The sequence below is a fragment of the Misgurnus anguillicaudatus genome, chromosome 10, assembly GCF_027580225.2.
Source record: "Misgurnus anguillicaudatus chromosome 10, ASM2758022v2, whole genome shotgun sequence".
Classification (NCBI taxonomy): Eukaryota; Metazoa; Chordata; class Actinopteri; order Cypriniformes; family Cobitidae; genus Misgurnus; species Misgurnus anguillicaudatus.
The window spans coordinates 2,564,242-2,585,365 of NC_073346.2; the positions used below are offsets into that span (position 1 = coordinate 2,564,242).

Below are 21,124 nucleotides of genomic sequence, written 5' to 3' on the forward strand. Positions count from 1 at the left end.
CAATCTGACAACATTTTGTACAGTCAGGTCATCCTAACTCGTTTAATTTATACTAGTAGGATAACCTGACAGCATTTTGTACCGTCAGGTCATCCTACCCGTTTAATTCATACTAGTAGGACAATCTGACAGCATTTTGTACAGTCAGGTCATCCTACCCGTTTAATTTATACTAGTAGGACAATCTGACAGCATTTTGTACAGTCAGGTCATCCTACCCGTTTAATTTATACTAGTAGGACAACCTGACAGCATTTTGTACAGTCAGGTCATCCTACCCGTTTAATTTATACTACTAGGATAACCTGACAGCATTTTGTACAGTCAGGTCATCCTACACGTTTAATTTATACTAGTAGGGCAATCTGAAAGCATTTTGCACTTTCAGGTCACCCTACCTGTTTAATTTAAACTAGTAGGACAACCTGAAAGCATTTTGCACCTTCAGGTCATCCTACCTGTTTAATTTAAACTAGTAGGACAATCTGAAAGCCTTTTGCACCTTCAGGTCATCCTACCTGTTTAATTTATACTAGTATGGCAATCTGAAAGCATTTTGCACTTTCAGGTCACCCTACCTGTTTAATTTAAACTAGTAGGACAACCTGAAAGCATTTTGCACCTTCAGGTCATCCTACCTGTTTAATTTATACTAGTAGAGCAATCTGAAAGCATTTTGCCCTTTCAGGTCACCCTACCTGTTCAATTTAAACTAGTAGGACAACTTGAAAGCATTTTGCACTTTCAGGTCATCCTACCTGTTTAATTTAAACTAGTAGGACAATCTGAAAGCTTTTTGCACCTTCATGTCATCCTACATTTTAAACCTATACTAGTAGGACAATCTGAAAGCATTTTGCACTTTTGGATCATCCTACCTGTTTAATTTAAACTAGTAGGACAACCTGAAAGCATTTTGCACCTTCGGGTCATCCTACCATCCTACTTATTTCGTGGAAAAGTTTTTCTTAATTCAATTATGTTGAAGGAACAAACCATTTTTTTTTGCGTGGGTCATCCTACAGTTTAAATCTATACTAGTAGGACAATCTGCTGTATTTCCCAGCATGCTTTGCATGCAACTGCCTTTGGAGAGTAATTTTTTTTATTAAGTGTTATTTTATGCATTTTTTGGTAAAGAGAAAGACTTTATAGTGTTTAATGTTGGTTTATCTTATTGATTTAGAAGAGTTTGGGTTATATTTTTACAAATTGTTTGGTTACCATCGTGCAGAAGAGTGGTGCTTGTGGTTAAGCTGTGGATGTGACGTAGATACTTCTTTAACTTAGGGCTGTTCGATTCCGGATTTTTTGGAATCGATTCCGATTCCGATTCCTGTTTCTGGAATCGAAAGAATCGATCCCAAGCCTCGATTCCTCACTGCTATTTTCGATTCTCTTTCGATACGAACAGTGTCTAACATTGGCCCGTCTTACCGTGCCACACAACGAGAAACACTCTATACCGGGCGTGTCAAAGCGACTGTTGCAAATCCATTTGTCCTTCCTATTAGATGTATTAATTGCGAGTCATAAATAGAACGAGACATTTGCTTAGGGGAGTTGTCACGTCGTGCTTCCTGCGTCAGTTAGACAGTGTAAAGACTATGTTCACCATATACATATATGCGGTAGATTTTATTTACATGCATTCCTACACACACACACAATGTTTGTGTATAGATTTTTAATTTATTTGTGGCAGCCTACATATATTTCATCCTATATCATAAAATAGCAAAAATTCCTAAACGCATTTAAACCTAAAAACAGTACAGGAACAGACTCATTACACATACAAACTTTTATGCCCTTACACACAGAACACTTCACTTTTTGAAAATATGCTCATTTCCCAGCTCCCATAGAGTCAAACATTTGATTTTTACGGTTTTGGCAGTACCACTTTTATCACAGCTTAGCATAACCCATCTAATCTGATTAGACCATTAGAATCGTGCTAAAAAATAACCAAAGAGTTTTGATATTTTTCCTATTTAAAACTTGACTCTTCTAAAACAGTCAAGTGTTAAATAGGAAAAATATTGAGCAACTTTCGTCATTTTTGAGCATGATGCTAATGGTCTAATCTGATTCAATGGATTATGCTAAGCTATGATAAAAGTGGTACCGCCAGACCCGAAGATCAACTGAATGCATTCCAAAACAGTAAAAATGAAATGTTTAACACCATGGGAGCTGTAAAATGAGCATATTTTCAAAAAAGTAGCGTGTCCTTTTAATAAATAAAACTTTTTTTAGGCCTTTACACATGGAACCTTTTAGGCCATACACAAAATCTTTTTAGGCCTTTACACATGGAACCTTTTAGGCCTTTACACACCGAACCTTTTAGGCCTTAACACATAAAATCTTTTTTAGGCCTTTACACATGGAACCTTTTAGGCCATACACAAAATCTTTTTAGGCCTTTACACATGGAACCTTTTAGGCCTTTACACATGGAACCTTTTTTTAGGCCTTTACACATGGAACCTTTTAGGCCATACACAAACTCTTTTTACGCCTTTACACATCGAACCTTTTAGGCCTTTACACATGGAACCTTTTAGGCCATACACAAAATCTTTTTAGGCCTTTACACATGGAACCTTTTAGGCCTTTACACATGGAACCTTTTTTTAGGCCTTTACACATGGAACCTTTTAGGCCATACACAAAATCTTTTTAGGCCTTTACACATGGAACCTTTTAGGCCTTCACACACGGAACCTTTTAGGATTTAACACATAAAATCTTTTTTTAAGCCTTTACACACGGAACCTTTTAGGCCTTCACACATAAAATCTTTTTTTAGGCCTTTACACACGGAACCTTTTAGGCCTTCACACACGGAACCTTTTAGGCCTTAACACATAAAATCTTTTTTTAAGCCTTTACACACGGAACCTTTTAGGCCTTCACACATAAAATCTTTTTTTAAGCCTTTACACACGGAACCTTTTAGGCCTTCACACATAAAATCTTTTTTTAGGCCGTTACACACGGAACCTTTTAGGCCTTAACACATAAAATCTTTTTTTAAGCCTTTACACACGGAACCTTTTAGGCCTTCACACATAAAATCTTTTCTTAGGCCTTTACACACAGAACCTTTTTAGGCCTCAACACACTCATAACCTAGACCAATTACATATTGTAATGCAAAAACATCATCCTTTTCACCTGAGAGCTCTTTAGGCAAGAGCGGCGTTTTGAAATAAGCTCGCCAGATTTCGAAAATACACGCTCACTTGGCACAGATGTTGCCATTATGGCCAAGTATTTCTTTGTAAGTGTCTGTAAGTTTGGGAACTTTTGTCCCTGTTCTTTCCAAAAGTCCAATGCCGAAGACATTCTGCTAATATTTGGCTGCGAGAGGTACAATTTCACTTCAGTGATGGTATCCACATTAGTGTTTATTTGCTGTTTTACCTGAAAGAGATAGAGAGAGAAAGAGAATATAGTGGTGCCTTTTCTCTATGGAACATAATTAAAAAACACGGACAACAATACATCGATATTAACCTGATTGGCCTAAAACAATACTCTGATTAAGAAACTAAAATGTAAACAGCGATTACAAATTACCTTAATCCGGCTAAATCATAATCGAAGTAAACGCTAATATAATTAAAGGGAATTGTTCACCCAAAAATGAATATTCTTCATCATTTCATCACACTGTTGCTCTAAACCTGTACAAGTTTCTTTATTCTGATGAAAAGAAAATATTTTGATAAATGATGGCAAGCACACAGCTGATTGCAACCATTGACTTTCATAGTAGGAATAAAAAAAAGATGGAATTCAATAACACCTGTGTGCTTATCATCAACTATCAAAATATCTTTTTCATCATTTATCACAATACTTCTAAAATATTCTATAAAAAAATTGATTACTGCTGCCCAATGTGCCCATGTAAACGTGGTTGTTTTTTAAAAAGCAGTGTAAGAAAAATTTAGCCTATTAATCCCTGAATTCAGTAGAAAAAGACATTCTAATTTTCTCATTTATTAACATTAGGGGTGTGTGACGAGACACTTAGCTCACGAGACCAGAGATTGGGTTCACAAGAACAAGAGAAGCTTTTTGCTGTATTTTAAAGAAATCCTCAATAATAAAAATAATGATTTGAAAAATATTCGGCTGGTATAGATTGAAATGTTATAACTAATCATCTTGTAATAAATTTCATTTCAGTTCTACTTTGAGTATTAATTATCAAATGCATTAAAAGACAATATACAAGCACTGTAAAAGGTTTTGCTGGATGGCTTCTCTCCTGTTTGATTTCACACGAGTCGCTTCACAAAGTACTCAACATGAAATCTGAGCATACAGAACTTCAAAATGACGCTTCAAAAGTTTGACCTCCAAAAATTCACTACTTGAAAGATATCAATACACATCCCTAATAAACAGTTTTTCCAAGAATGTGATGACAAAATCTAACCTTCGAGTCAAAATCAGACCACACACAACTAGCCCCAGTTTGTTGTATGTGCTGTGAAGTTGTTGCCTCTGGTTGGGATTCCGCATTATGCTGGCTGGCCTCTGATGTCAATGCTCGTATAGCATTTTCTGCATTTGCATCAATGCCGAATGCTACTTTCTTAAACCTAGGATCTAGCAGCATTGACACTGCAAGAAATCTAAAGTTGTACATTTGGCAAATTAAACAACTTCAGTTATAAATTGATACATTTCTGTGTGTGTGTGTGTGTGTGTGTGTGTGTGTGTGTATACAAACTAATCTATACAAACCTAGTTGATTCATAGTCACCACACCTTTTGGTCAGGTGCTTGTTTAAAGAGCCTGCAAGCCTATGACCAACAGACTCCGGAGCATACGAGTTTGCCATATTTCTTGTCAGTTTTTGCAGGTTTCGCACCAACACAATCAACTTCGAGGATGTGACATTGCTTTCTGCAGACATTTCCTCTGTCACCTCCAGGAATGGTCTCAGGACCTATACAAAAACAGTTAAGATAAATATAAAACAAACTTTGTTTAAAATTAAGGTTAAACAATGGTTTTACTGCAAACAAGCCCCACAAACAAAGTCTATATATAAAATATGATACAAAGTATGGTCACCTCAATTGCATCAGCCATTGCAGCCCAGTCCTGGGGGAAAAACATGGGTAGGTCCATGTTGCTCATTGCTGCAGAGAGGGGTTCCCGGAGGTTAAAAAACCTCTCTAGCATTAAATAGGTGGAATTCCACCTAGTTTCAACTTCCTGGAGAAGGCGCAGTTGGGGCATTTTCAAGTCTTTCTGCAAGTTGTCTAACTTCTCTTTTGCTGTGCAACTGGATCTAAAAAATCCTACCACTCTCCTCACTTTGGATCTCAAGTCATCAAGTTCAGTGACTGCAGCAAGACTGTCTTTTACAATAAGATTGAGAGTGTGCGCAAAGCATGGCAGATGTCTCATGTTCAATTTTTTTACTGCTGCAACCACATTTGCTCCGTTGTCTGTAGTTACACAAAAAACTTTGTCCTGAAGACCCCACTCCAGAATGATACTGCGGAGGTGTGTAGCTATGGCATCAGCTGTGTGTCTTCCTTCAAATCTAACAAAGAAATAAGATATACTCAGCTCAGATTATTTATTGTACCTTTTTTTTCTGACAGTGTACCTGATTTCACATAAAAGCTTTCTCCCAATATATTAATATGCAGCTTATAATGATAATGATATGCAAATAATATGTGAAGAAGTAGCGTTCAATAAATGTTTTTAAAATGCGTTAATAAATCCAAAACCCAAATGACAGGGCTACATGTCCGTATGGAGGTTTCCAGGTTAATAAACCATTGCCTAAAAGACAAAGCTGGCAATTCTGGCTATACTTTCGTTATTTTAATAATTTCTTTATTTTATTTGTAGATCACTTGGGGTTATCTGATTTACCTTTTTTGCTTGTGTTTTGTTTCCGTGCACTTTACACATATTTGTTCTGCTCCTTGTTACTTCAGGCCTTATTTTATTTAAATTTTTGTATATATTATAAACGTAAATTCAGATCAATTTTAAGTCTGTAAATTTAGGATTGCTTTTCTTGTATCAATGTTGTGCTGTTGCGTGCTGGCACATGCAATTTAACGGAACGCTAGGTGCGCTCTGCGTGTCATATTTAGGAGTTCATCAAACTAAACTTATTTTTTTTTCTTTCGAGAGGTGTAAGTTTTAAAAATGTATTTAAAACATGGTGGATGTCTTGTTAAAAGTTAAACTACAAAACAGTTAAGCTTTTTATTTAAATTTCAGTGATGACATGAAACATATCTGCACCGAAACTATTTAGGCTATGCCTGACACGACTGTCTCTCTTGTGATTAATAGCCTATTATGGTCGTTGTTCACTTTCAAATGATTGAAAAGAATTCCTGAAATAAATAATATAAGAATCATCAGGTGTTTCTGTACATAAAGTGAATACAGAGATTCTCAAAGTCAGCAAGCAGGTATTTCTGTGCAAAATAATAAAGCATTATCTAACGTTTAATTAATTGTATATGAAGTTAGTTTTTATCATTCACAGTAACAATCACAAATTATATTTCATTTGTCATTTTTTGGTCAAGACTGCTTTGACGCGCCAAATCGTAAAATTAAATAAAATGGTTGAATTGTAGCCGGGGTTTCCAAGGCAGGATCACATTTGTTATTTATTAGGTTTTGTTATCAAAATGTTTTTGTTATATCTTTGTGTGATGTTCTGTAGATGGTCTAAATGGAATTAAAAAATATTAAGTTTCCAAAATGACTTTAACTGATTAGGATACACAGTACTTTACTCTGCATTATTACTCCGGGATTGCAGAAATACATTTCTTAGCAGTTGAAAAAATATATTTTACCCTTCAACCTCCAGTAATTTGGACTGCAGAGAGAAATCATCAGAAATGTAATGTGCTGTCACAGAAATATATGATTCCATTGCAACAGATGTCCACAGGTCAGTTGTGAGACAGACACTTTGTACAGCCTGAAAAGAAATTGTAAAATGCAAAAATTATTTTTAACCTGCTCAATCATTTTGAGCCACTTTGACACAGGAACACATTTAGGTTTTTAAGAAATTAATTTAAAAATAAATGTTTAAATGATTGTTTTTTACAATCAATCATAATAGTCACTAGAATGATTAGAAGACATTAATTTTATTTAAATGAAAATAAAAATGTTTCTGGGCCAAAACCACTCAAAATTATAGAGCAGGCCACATGTAGTCAAAACTGACTGTCACTGTTATTTCAATAAATAAGAATTCTGTCATTTGCATTCATCAGTATATGGTGATTACTAAATGATTAATCAAATTATGAATATAGCCATCTAACATTTTTCATTTAGGAAAGCATAAAACAAAACAGAATATTGAAATGGGAAAAAATGACAAACAGGAAAAGTTACTCAGACGTACAGTGAGCTGGTCCTTCAGAGCTTGTTTTTCTTTCGAATATCTTTCCAAAATTAGTTGTTTTGTTGTTTGTCTGCATGGAATCCTGTACTTTGGATCAAGTGTATTCACGAATGCTCGAAAACCTTTATCTTCCACAACAGATAGTGGCTGCATGTCCTTAATTATGAACTCAATTAACTTTTGATCCAGGTTTTTTTTTGGAAGACTTTGAGCTACAATGAAAGATCATATAAAGAAAACAGTGAGCCAGAGAAAAGACATTTTAAATCTTGTGCTAAAAATAACCTAAACTAACCCACTAAGAATCAAATTACTTAACTCTTTCCCCGCCACTGATGAGTTATCTCGTCAATTAAGAGAAGATATTTGCATAAAAACAGTGTTCCTGATGACGCTTTACGTTAATATGTAATACCGCAATTACCCACTAGATGGCAGACTTGCCCCATTTATAAAAAAAACTGAAGCTCTTTTTTTTACTAATTTTCTGATCTCTAACAAAATTCCTTCACAAAAATGCAATTATTTCAGCTTCTTGCTAATTTTTTTAAAGAAAAATACCCATATTTAAAAGTTTATAAGCAGAGAAAAAATATAGATAGGATAGTGTTTGTTTGTTTGAAATCAGAGGGTCTGTTCTTTCATTTGATATATTTGTATGTTTATATATTTTTAGAAGAATTTTTTTCTGGAAGGCATTTTGGTGAAACAAATTTTCAACTTTTTTTGGGCAACTTTTTAAAAAAGGCTGGCGGTGAATGAGTTAAGCACTATTATTGACATCTTTTTGTATTTTTATGGGGTAATTATACTGTATTATTTGCTTATTTCCCCTATACCAAATAATCTTAATAATTAGAGTAAACACCTACCAGGGTATGGCATCTTGGCTCCAAACTGTTGTTCAATTGATGGCTGGATCAAACGCTTTTTCGTGGCAGGCGGAGTTTCTCCCTCCGCATCCTCCTTTTGGAATTGCGATTAGAAAAATAAAAACCCTTCCTGAGTTAATGCTATGCTACCTAAATCTGACTAAGTTAACCACAATCGTTAGTAATTTATTAAGCAGTTTGATTTACATTCCCGTCTTTTAAACCTTCAAATTAAGATGCTTAAGTGTCTGAGGTAAAATTAAGATTAATTAGTAATTGTTACCTGATCCTCCTCTGTCACCTCCTTTTTGTGAACGGCCCTAAGATGTTTAATCATTGGGGATGTTGTTTTATTATATGCCAACTTTTTATCGCAAATTTGGCATTTCACTTCATTTTTTGCAGATTCTAAAGTAAAGTAGCGCCAGACTACTGATGCTGACCTTGGAGCCATTTCTTCGCATGAGAGTCGACTCAACTCGACTCGAGTATGTGATTAACTGATTTGATTACAAGTTAACAAGTAGTAAGCTCAAACCCCGCCCAGTAACCGATTCTAAAGATTTCATTGGGTCAGTAACTGCGCTGATTGCCTAATAGAAAGACAGAGCGTGTTTATTATAATCTGAAAACCACGCCCACCGGGGAAAACAATCCAACTGTCTCCATTTACTTTGCGAATGGGCGTGTTTTTCAGATTATGACGCGTTGCGCTCTGTCTCTAAGGGGAAATAATAATCAGCCTAAGAGAACCATACTCTGTCACCACTGGATCCATTTATTTAGTCTGAACTGAACTTTATTTCTTTTGCAGGGGTCCGTTCTTCGTACGTCGCTTACTACATCCAAGATCAAATGATCAAATTATGATCTTGCTTATTCGGTTCTTTAAACACCCCTGCTGTTGATGATTAGTATGACAGGATTGAATTATCTGAGAATATTGCGCGTTCGTGCACCGCATGAAAAGGCAACACATATCTGATCAGCAGCGCTGTGATTGGCTGGTTGTTACAATGGACAAGAACACGCCCATTTTTAACCCCTGCAGTGCGCGAGCTATGGATAGAAGGTTATTTTGAAAATTTAATGATGCTGAATTTGTAAACCTACCTAAAAGTATTTTTGTACATATAATCACCCAACATAATGTAAACTATTTTGTGAAAATATAATCTTGATATCTTTAATATTCATGTCAAGATTAAGATCAATGCTTGTAATCAAACTTTGATGCCCCTAAAGTAGGCCTACTTTAAGTCTCTTTTAAAAACAGTTAAATGCCTGTTTATAACAGCAACCAAAAAAAAGCAGAATAAATAACAGGTGGTGGTCCTGCATCTTCATGTGATGTCTCTCTCATCTCTTGAGGAAGTTGCTCTTTCTTAAACCCACAGCCAATGCAACACTTTAATAGCTGATAAATTAAATTTGAATTGTAGTTTATTATAAGATGGTGTTTTCCCCTCTTTTGTGCAGTTGAAAATAATACACCAATACTTTCAGCAGTTTCCAAGAATGTGGTAAATGAAATATGATGTGCAATTAGTGAAAGTAAATGTTATTCTACACCAAAAGATTATAAAGTGCAACTCTTTAAATAACAATTTATCTTCAATGCACTAAATAAGTTTACTTCAATTGCAATGTTCTCATATAACTGATTTCTGACTGCAACAATATTAACAGGAGTCCATATTAACTGCTAAGTCTGTACAGAAAGGTGCAGTAAAGAAGATACCCATGTAAAAATGTGTAAAATAAAAAAAATTGTTTATTGGCATTTTTTTGTCACATGAAAGGGACAGGGTAACATCTTTGTAAAAAGAATTTTAAAGAATAGATAGCATACAAATTACTAAATAAATTATTAAATGACTTTATTAAATCAATTTTCAATAATATGGTCATACGTTTTTCTTGTCATTTGTTTAAGAATAATAATCAAAACGTCTGCTTTACAAAAACAAGTTCCACAAGTACAGCTTTTTTATATTATATATATTTTAAATAACATCGTTATATTCAATCTAACCTTTTTTATTACGTGTTGAATTTGAAAAGCTCTTCATATTAATCGTGCATCTTACGCAGATTGCGCTCGTATAATGGAGAATACATGAATGCGTCAGACTTTACGTATCACCTCTGATTAAAAAGGTGCGATCTAATCTTGTTTACATGAAGTAAACCTGCTCCCGAGCATCTTACGGACCGGTTGCTATGACAGCAACTTGAGGATGAGCTTCGAAGAACCAAATAATCCAAGATCAAGCCAAATCACCATTAAAATCCAGCTAACGGAGTAATCCACGTACGAAGAACGGAACCATGGCCGCGATTTGTATTAAAAATCAATCTTAAAGAGGAGTCGATTCTCCTTAATGGAATCGATTCCCCTTATGTTTAATGTTGGTTTATCTTATTGATTTAGAAGAGTTTGTGTTATATTTTTACAAATTGTTTGGTTACCATCGTGCAGAAGAGTGGTGCTTGTGGTTAAGCTATGGATGTGACGTACGTACTTCTTTAATTGTGTTAATGCCTGTTTGAAGATCAATCTCTTCTGACATGTTCATCCAATGTGTCATTAGCATGCTAACGTGTGCTTATTCTAACTAGTATTATATAGAAATTAGACTTTTTTGCTTGAATGAACTTGTTTTGTCTTTGACCAGAATTAATTGCAATTTCCACTTTCAGGTCATCCTACCTGTTTTATTTAAACTAGTAGGACAACCTGAAAGCATTTTGCACCTTCAGGTCATCCTACCTGTTTAATTTATACTAGTAGGGCAATCTGAAAGCATTTTGCACTTTCAGGTCACCCTACCTGTGTAATTTAAACTAGTAGGACAACCTGAAAGCATTTTGCACTTTCAGATCATCCTACCTGTTTAATTTAAACTAGTAGGACAATTTAAACTAGTAGGACAATCTGAAAGCATTTTGCACTTTCAGATCATCCTACCTGTTCATCCAATGTGTCATTAGCATGCTAACGTGTGCTTATTCTAATTAGTATTATATAGAACTGACAATTGGTTTAACTAGACTTTTTTGCTTGAATTAACTAGTTTTGTCTTTGACCAGAATTAATTGCAATTTCCACTTTCAGGTCATCCTACCTGTTTTATTGAAACTAGTAGGACAACCTGAAAGCATTTTGCACTTTCAGATCATCCTACCTGTTTAATTTAAACTAGTAGGACAACCTGAAAGCATTTTGCACATTCAGGTCATCCTACCTGTTTAATTTATACTAGTAGGACAATCTGAAAGCATTTTGCACTTTCAGGTCATCATTCCTGTTTATTTTTAACTAGTAGGACAACGTAGATGGAGTCTTATGTAAACAAACAGCTGATGTTAAAGTGACAGCGCATCATTTTCAAAGTAAAGTTTATTTTATTCAGGTAAATGGAGGTTTGCAATGGAGGTTTTGCCAAAAATAGTAAACATCTACCTACCAGCTATTATACACGCTATATCGGATTGTTTTAACATGTGTCCCATTGTAAAAAAAAATCCGTAGAAATTACAATGGTATTGCAGCTGGGTTGCCGTAAATTACCGTAGATTTAAATTTATGTTATTTACTGGCAAGAGTTTGTTCAAAGTTAAATAAATTTTAAATATTAACAAGTCTTTATCTTTACAGAATAAAACTATACAACAACAGCCTCATGCAAAGCATTCTGGGAACCAGAAATCATCATCAACCTTTGTTTTTTGCTTCAGATTTTGTTTCCCAGAATGTTTTGCCTGATGCCGCCTTCCTAGTTCCACTCTGTAAAGACAAAGACCTGCAAATGTTCAATGTTCATTTAACTTTGAACAAAATGTTGCCAGTAAATAATAAATAATAAATACTAAATTTAAATCTACGGTAAGTTACCGGCAACCCAGCTGCAAATTTCTACTGAATTTTTTTACAGTGTAGGTAATGTCTATTTTATATTTATGTTTTGAGTATTGTTGGGTTTGAATATTGTTGTAATGTGTTTATGTTTTCTTTAAATTTAGTTAGCTTATTAGCATCCTACCCGTTTAATTTATAATAGTAGGACAACCTGACAGCATTTTGTACAGTCAGGTCATCCTACCCGTTTAATTTATACTAGTAGGATAACCTGACAGCATTTTGTACAGTCGGGTCATCCTACCCGTTTAATTTATACTAGTAGGATAACCTGACAGCATTTTGTACAGTCGGGTCATCCTACCCGTTTAATTTATTCTAGTAGGATAACCTGACAGCATTTTGTACAGTCAGGTCATCCTACACGTTTAATTTATACTAGTAGGACAATCTGACAGCATTTTGTACAGTCAGGTCATCCTACCCGTTTAATTTATACTAGTAGGACAATATGAAAGCATTTTGCAACTTCAGGTCATCCTACCTGTTTAATTTAAACTAGTAGGACAATCTGAAAGCATTTTACACCTTCAGGTCATCCTTCCTGTTTAATTTATACTAAGAGGACAATCGTGGGCAGTGGGCAGATGCCTCGCATCTGCACGGGAAATGAACGACCCCGCCTTCCACGAGTTTCCTGCTGCTTTGCAGGTTGAAGGTAAACCCAAATAGAAAATCCGTTACAGAGACCCGTATACTAGTAGGACAATCTGACAGCATTTTGCACTTTCAAGTCATCCTAACTCTTTAATTTATAACAGTAGGATAACCTGACAGCATTTTGTACAGTCAGGTCATCCTACCCGTTTAATTTATACTAGTAGGACAATCTGACAGCATTTTGTACAGTCAGGTCATCCTACCCGTTTAATTTATACTAGTAGGATAACTTGACAGCATTTTGTAAAGTCAGGTCATCCTACACGTTTAATTTATACTAGTTAGGACAATCTGACAGCATTTTGTACAGTCAGGTCATCATACCCGTTTAATTTATATTAGTAGGATAACCTGACAGCATTTTGTACAGTCGGGTCATCCTACCCGTTTAATTTATACTAGTAGGATAACCTGACAGCATTTTGTACAGTCAGGTCATCCTACCTCTTTAATTTATACTAGTAGGATAACCTGACAGCATTTTGTACAGTCAGGTCATCCTACCTGTTTAATTTATACTAGTAGGACAATCTGACAGCATTTTGTACAGTCAGGTCATCCTACCCGTTTAATTTATACTAGTAGGATAACCTGACAGCATTTTGTACAGTCAGGTCATCCTACCCGTTTAATTTATACTAGTAGGATAACCTGACAGCATTTTGCACTTTCAAGTCATCCTAACTCTTTAATTTATAACAGTAGGATAACCTGACAGCATTTTGTACAGTCAGGTCATCCTACCCGTTTAATTTATATTAGTAGGACAATCTGACAGCATTTTGTACAGTCAGGTCATCCTACCCGTTTAATTTATACTAGTAGGATAACTTGACAGCATTTTGTAAAGTCAGGTCATCCTACACGTTTAATTTATACTAGTAGGACAATCTGACAGCATTTTGTACAGTCAGGTCATCCTACCCGTTTAATTTATATTAGTAGGATAACCTGACAGCATTTTGTACAGTCGGGTCATCCTACCCGTTTAATTTATACTAGTAGGATAACCTGACAGCATTTTGTACAGTCAGGTCATCCTACCTCTTTAATTTATACTAGTAGGATAACCTGACAGCATTTTGTACAGTCAGGTCATCCTACCTGTTTAATTTATACTAGTAGGACAATCTGACAGCATTTTGTACAGTCAGGTCATCCTACCCGTTTAATTTATACTAGTAGGATAACCTGACAGCATTTTGTACAGTCAGGTCATCCTACCCGTTTAATTTATACTAGTAGGATAACCTGACAGCATTTTGTACAGTCAGGTCATCCTACCTTTTTAATTTATACTAGTAGGATAACCTGACGGCATTTTGTACAGTCAGGTCATCCTACCTGTTTAATTTATACTAGTAGGACAATCTGACAGCATTTTGTACAGTCAGGTCATCCTACCCGTTTAATTTATACTAGTAGGATAACCTGACAGCATTTTGTACAGTCAGGTCATCCTACACGTTTAATTTATACTAGTAGGACAATCTGACAACATTTTGTACAGTCAGGTCATCCTAACTCGTTTAATTTATACTAGTAGGATAACCTGACAGCATTTTGTACCGTCAGGTCATCCTACCCGTTTAATTCATACTAGTAGGACAATCTGACAGCATTTTGTACAGTCAGGTCATCCTACCCGTTTAATTTATACTAGTAGGACAATCTGACAGCATTTTGTACAGTCAGGTCATCCTACCCGTTTAATTTATACTAGTAGGACAACCTGACAGCATTTTACCGTCAGGTCATCCTACCCGTTTAATTTATACTAGTAGGACAATCTGACAGCATTTTGTACAGTCAGGTCATCCTACCCGTTTAATTTATACTACTAGGATAACCTGACAGCATTTTGTACAGTCAGGTCATCCTACACGTTTAACTGTGTTAATGCCTGTTTGAAGATCAATCTCTTCTGACATGTTCATCCAATGTGTCGTTGGCACACTAACGTGTGCTTATGCTAATTAGTATTATATAGAAACTGACAATTGGTTTAACTAGACTTTTTTGCTTGAATGAACTTGTTTTGTCTTTGACCAGAATTAATTGCGTGGAAAAGTTTTCCTTAACTGAATTAAGCTTATTGAACAAGATATTTTTATGACCAATGAAAATATATTTATTAAGTTGGTGCAACAAAAGATTATTTGTTTAAGTTAACTTATTGTATTGTTGATGTATAAGCCAAAACTAATTTCAGGGAAAAGTTTTCCTTAATTCAATTATGTTGAAGGAACAAACCATTTTTTTGAGTGGGTCATCCTACATTTTAAATCTATACTAGTAGGACAATCTGAAAGGATTTTCCACTTTCAGGTCATCCTACCTGTTTTATTTAAACTAGTAGGACAACCTGAAAGCATTTTGCACCTTCAGGTCATCCTACCCGTTTAATTTATACTAGTAGGGCAATCTGAAAGCATTTTGCACTTTCAGGTCACCCTACCTGTTTAATTTAAACTAGTAGGACAACCTGAAAGCATTTTGCACCTTCAGGTCATCCTACCTGTTTAATTTAAACTAGTAGGGCAATCTGAAAGCATTTTGCACTTTCAGGTCACCCTACCTGTTTAATTTAAACTAGTAGGACAATCTGAAAGCCTTTTGCACCTTCAGGTCATCCTACCCGTTTAATTTATACTAGTAGGGCAATCTGAAAGCATTTTGCACTTTCAGGTCACCCTACCTGTTTAATTTAAACTAGTAGGACAATCTGAAAGCCTTTTGCACCTTCAGGTCATCCTACATTTTAAACCTATACTAGTAGGACAATCTGAAAGCATTTTGCACTTTCAGATCATCCTACCTGTTTATTTTAAACTAGTAGGACAACGTAGATGGAGTCTTATGTAAACGAACAGCTGATGTTAACGTGACAGCGCATCATTTTCAAAGTAAAATTTATTTTATTCAGGTAAATGGAGGTTTGCAACGGAGGTTTTGCCAAAAATAGTAAACATCTACCTACCAGCTATTATACACGCTATATCGGATTGTTTTAACATGTGTCCCACTGTAAAAAAAAATCCGTACAAATTACAATGTTATTGCGGCTGGGTTGCTGGTAACTTGCCGTGGATTTGAATTTATGTTGTTTGCTGGCAGGAGTTTGTTCAAAGTTAAATAAATTTTAAATATTAACAAGTCTTTATCTTTACAGAATAAAACTATACAATAACAGTCTCATGCAAAGCATTCTGGGAACCAGAAATCATCATCAACCTTTATCAGTTTTTTGCTTCAGATTTTGTTTCCCAGAATGTTTTGCTTGATGCTGTTTTTCTAGTTTTATTCTGTAAAGACAAAGACTTGTAAATGTTTAATGTTCATTTAACTTTGAACAAAATGTTGCCAGTAAATAATAAATAATGAATACTAAATTTAAATCTACGGTAAGTTACCGGCAACCCAGCTGCAAATTTCTACGGAATTTTTTTACAGTGTAGGTAATGTCTATTTTATATTTATGTTTTGAGTATTGTTGGGTTTGAATATTGTTGTAATGTGTTTATGTTTTCTTTAAATTTAGTTAGCTTATTAGCATCCTACCCGTTTAATTTATACTAGTAGGATAACCTGACAGCATTTTGTACAGTCAGGTCATCCTACCCGTTTAATTTATACTAGTAGGATAACCTGACAGCATTTTGTACAGTCAGGTCATCCTACCTCTTTAATTTATACTAGTAGGACAATCTGACAACAATGTACAGTCAGGTCATCCTACCCGTTTAATTTATACTAGTAGGATAACCTGACAGCATTTTGTACAGTCAGGTCATCCTACCTCTTTAATTTATACTAGTAGGACAATCTGACAACAATGTACAGTCAGGTCATCCTACCCGTTTAATTTATACTAGTAGGATAACCTGACAGCATTTTGTACAGTCAGGTCATCCTACACGTTTAATTTATACTAGTAGGACAATCTGACAACATTTTGTACAGTCATGTCATCCTAACTCGTTTAATTTATACTAGTACACTCAAAAAAATGATACTTTAAACGAACACAATTTTATTGTGGACAGTGGTTCCACACAACCCAGTTAGTTTTTATTAACATTTAAGGGTTGTTTTCAGTCAATGCCAAACTCTTCTGTTGCAGCAACACAATTGAATAATAAATAACTAATGTGACGTGGTAACGTTCAACAAAATTATCTTAGTTACTTATCCATAACTTAAGATTGTTACGTTTTCTGAACATGTGTTTAACTTGTACAAACTAATCAAATATTTTTTGCTTGTCCAACTCAAGAGTAGTTTATTCATACAACTCATTTACATTGTGGACAGTGGTTCCATCCAATTACTTTTAGTTACTTTAACATAACAATTTCTATTTCAAGTACATCACACACAATAATATACTTTTTGTAATAAACTCTATATAGCATTCAATTTATTCATAAAAGAATCTCAGACACCAGTTCTTCAAGCCATGTTTATTGCACTTAAACTACAGATACAGTATAAACGTTAACATTCCATGACAAATTAGATGCAGCACCATTTACGTACAGCCAAAGCTTTAAACAACTCTACATTAATCTAATTAAATAAAAACACACTGCAAAACTATCAAAATAAATTGACGACACTGCTTACTTCCCGAATGTTACTGTACTGCCATTTCAAAAACATGGCATTTACATATGAAATATTAAAACATTCCTTTCTCAAAACATCTGCAAAAGTCTTGGTCTTCAGCGTCTGAACTTTATGAGATAGTTACTTCCCATCTAGCTCCAGAAACAACAACTGCAATACTTCAAAAGTGTACCTGAATTCAGGAAAGTAGCTCAAGTTCAGTGCATATATCAGTCCCATCAGCATGGTTGTTGCATACACAATGTTGATGAGGTCCAAGAACTCTTAATCCCTCCAATAACACTCCAACATCTGCTGGGCTGTCTTCGATGTCTGAACCTACAAGCACTCCCATCACCATCTTCTGGAACGCCTCCTGGGTACTGGGTGCATCTGTATCCTGCAGGTGAGAATGACAATGAAACAATTATTTTATGTTTATTAATAAGTTCAGAAAAATCTCTTATTTACCATTTAATGTTATTCAAAACCACATTACTTGATTCTGTAAAACTGAAGTATTTTAAGAACAGTCTCATATTCCATAATGTACAAAAAAGTCAAAGAGGGCAAGTATTGTTTGCTTACCAACATTATTTAAAATATCTTGTTTTCTGCATTAGAAAGAAACTCGTAGGTTTGAAATACCATGAGTGGAGATGAGATAAAATAAAAAGTTATCCCAAATGAAAAAGTATACGTCCATAATGTACTTAAAGTGCTCTATTTTCATGCACTAATTCTGTACGTAATATACTAAAAATTATTATTTTGCACTTCTTAAGATAATCTTAAGAACATCTTGTACATTATTCACAATGTCAGTCTAAATTAGATTTTAGGGCATATCCGATTTGACAAACTCGTCCATATTGTGGATCACAACTGTTCTGTGTGTGCTGTAGCGTTCTGCTGTTTTCCGGATTATCTGCAATGTTTCTATGGCAATGACGTTGCGCTGGCACGACAATCTGCCTCAATATCTGATGTGCTTACGTTTTATGTGACGCAACAGCATGACATAACCGAAAAGCTACACAAACGCGATCAGAGCAGTCAGACTGACTTGGATTTGAAAAGGATTTTAAACCACCCATGGATGTAGCCTGAAACAGATTTGAACTGATTTCATGTGGTTTTTGGCCGTTCACACGTTCTAAATGTGACTGAATTGGAATCGATGGATTCGAATATGCACCAAAATCAGATTTAGGCTGACAGTGTGAACAAGGTATAATAGTACTTCACTGTTCTATTTTTGAGGCACCATGAATATGAACTGAAATGTGCTAAAAATCTATTTTAAAAATGTATTTAGGTACCACTCGTAGTAAACTTGAGCCCATCTTTGTATGAAAGTTGGGTTCAAGTTTACAAGTTTTAACTAAATACATTTTTAATACAGAGATACAGTAGTATATTCAAAGCACATTTTAGTTCATAATCATGTTGTCTCAAAACAGCACAAATAAGTACACTTAGATAATCTTAAGAACATCTTAAAAAGTACTAAAGAATAATTTTTAGTATATAAAGTATAAATTAGTTTAAAAATAGAGCACTGTAAGTACAATATGGAAGTGTACTACTTTTTCACCTGGGATACCACAACATTTCAATTCCTTGATAATACAGCAAAGTATATATATGCACATATACTTACCAAGTACTCTTTAATTAGACTGGTCAGGTCTTCATTCAGGTAGACAAAGAAAGATTGGAGTCTGATCAATGTGTCAGTCAGTCTAAATATGTAAATATCAAAATTTTATTAATTGTAGCATTCACAATATCAGGTAATCATTTACCTTTATTTTTAGATTATTATGCAAAATACAGCATGTAAGTGGAAAACAACAACAAAAAAGGGACACCTTAAACTGTACCTTTGTTTCTTTTTTACAAGTTCCAGAAACTTTCTAATAGAGACAGAGCGCAGTTATGCAAATTTGAAAACCACGCCCACCGGGGGGGAATTCAATCCAACCGTCTCCATTGACTTTGTATTGCGAGAAGCCGCCTCCTTGTCATTTCTGGCTTATAACAAAAAACTGAATAATGCCTAAAAGCTGCTGTGTGACAATATGTACAACTAACAAGCCAAATAACCCAGAAATAAGTTTTTATAAGCTGTCGAGCCGTAAAACCCAGCCTTTAAGGAGAATAAAGTGGATCGCCAACTACGTTTCCCCCTAGTGGACGCAGTTCTACTAATAGAAGTACTATGAAAAGTTGCCTGTATCCATTTTTGTGTCTTTAAACGCTCGTTTTTTGGGGTCGACAGCTTATAAAAACTTATTTACAGATTAAACTTAAAAACAGAATAATACCTAAAAGCTGCTGTGTGACAAGGTGTACATCTAACACGCCAAAAAAATAAATAAATAATTTTTTATAAGCTGTCGATTTAAAAAAACGAGCGTTTAGACACAGAAATGGAAACAGGCAACTTTTCATAGTACTCCTATTAGTAAAACTGCGTCCAATAGGGGGAAACGTAATCGGCCATCCACTTTATTCTCCTTAAAGACTGGGTTTTACGGCTCGACAGCTTATAAAAACTTATTTCTGTGTTCTTTGGCTTGTTAGCTGTACATATTGTCCCAAAGCAGCTTTTAGGCATTATTCAGTTTTTTGTTATAAGCCAGAAATGACAAGGAGGCGGCCTTTTGCAATACAAAGTCAATGGAGACTGTTGGATTGCTTTCCCCCCCGGTGGGCGTGGTTTTCAGGTTGTGACGCGCTGCGCTCTGCTCTATTCCAATTTCACCAGTGCAAAAATAAGTTTTATTATAAGGTTTTAATGAGTGCAGTTCTTCATACCTGTGTTGTGGAAACCAGCAGGTTTTTAATTCTCTGTCAATTGACGACTCCTCGTTTTGCATAGATCCTTATAAGCTTTGCAGAATATTGATCCATCTTCGCCAAGTATGTAGACACCAATGGGGCTGTTGCGATTCTTTTAAACTCTGCACAAATCTACAAAACACAATAAATTATTGTTACCACAAAGCCAATAAAGTTAAACATAAATGACTCAAAAACTTTTCACTCACCTCTTCCCTTCTGAAAAGAGCAGGCCATCTAGTTTTGAAATCTGCTATTGAAGGCGATTCCTTGACAACCTCATGTCTCCTGATAGAAAAGGTCTTGTCCATCAGCATTCAAAATGTTTTCTCATTGTTCTTTTTAATTTCAGACAGAAGTATTACACTGACTACTTCCAGTGTTTTGGATGTCTCCGTTTGTGGATGGTAAGGGCAGTAGTTAACCAAAGCGTTGCATGTTTTTTTTATATGATAAGCAGCACTGGAAATTCCAGCTGGTTTGGGCTTGAGTAAATTTAATTTCACTTCAGTACAGCCAATTTTTCTCAGTTTTGTTATATATTTGGCAAAACACGCTTTTGCAACACAGTCAGAGCTTAATGAAGTAGATGGGGTTGACAAAACTACTGTGTCACAGGATGAAAGTGAAAGAGCTGGTGATGAGCAGGTACTCCTTTGAAAACTGTTCAGTTGTGGTGGGGGCGAGTTGTCACAATCACTTGGTGTTGTCAGAAATACCACCTTTAGTGTACTTTTGTCTTGAATTTCAGATGTGTACATGAGATTTAAAAACTA

General features: G+C 35.1%; 2 protein-coding genes across 2 annotated transcripts in view; one reads left to right on the forward strand and one right to left on the reverse strand.

Annotated features, from left to right (window-relative positions):
* cnih4 (cornichon family member 4) overlaps nt 1-21,124 on the forward strand; it is a 185,448-nt gene that overhangs the window by 60,717 nt on the left and 103,607 nt on the right. The window lies entirely within an intron of this gene.
* Nucleotides 1,425-8,992, reverse strand: LOC141367183 (E3 SUMO-protein ligase ZBED1-like). Its single transcript, XM_073871797.1, has 8 exons — nt 8,595-8,992; nt 8,312-8,405; nt 7,440-7,651; nt 6,874-7,001; nt 5,105-5,582; nt 4,771-4,976; nt 4,460-4,658; nt 1,425-3,435 (listed from the first exon to the last, which is right to left on the reverse strand). The coding sequence occupies exons 1-8, from the start codon at nt 8,763-8,765 to the stop codon at nt 3,151-3,153; spliced, it is 1,773 nt and encodes a 590-aa protein (XP_073727898.1). The 5' UTR covers nt 8,766-8,992; the 3' UTR covers nt 1,425-3,150.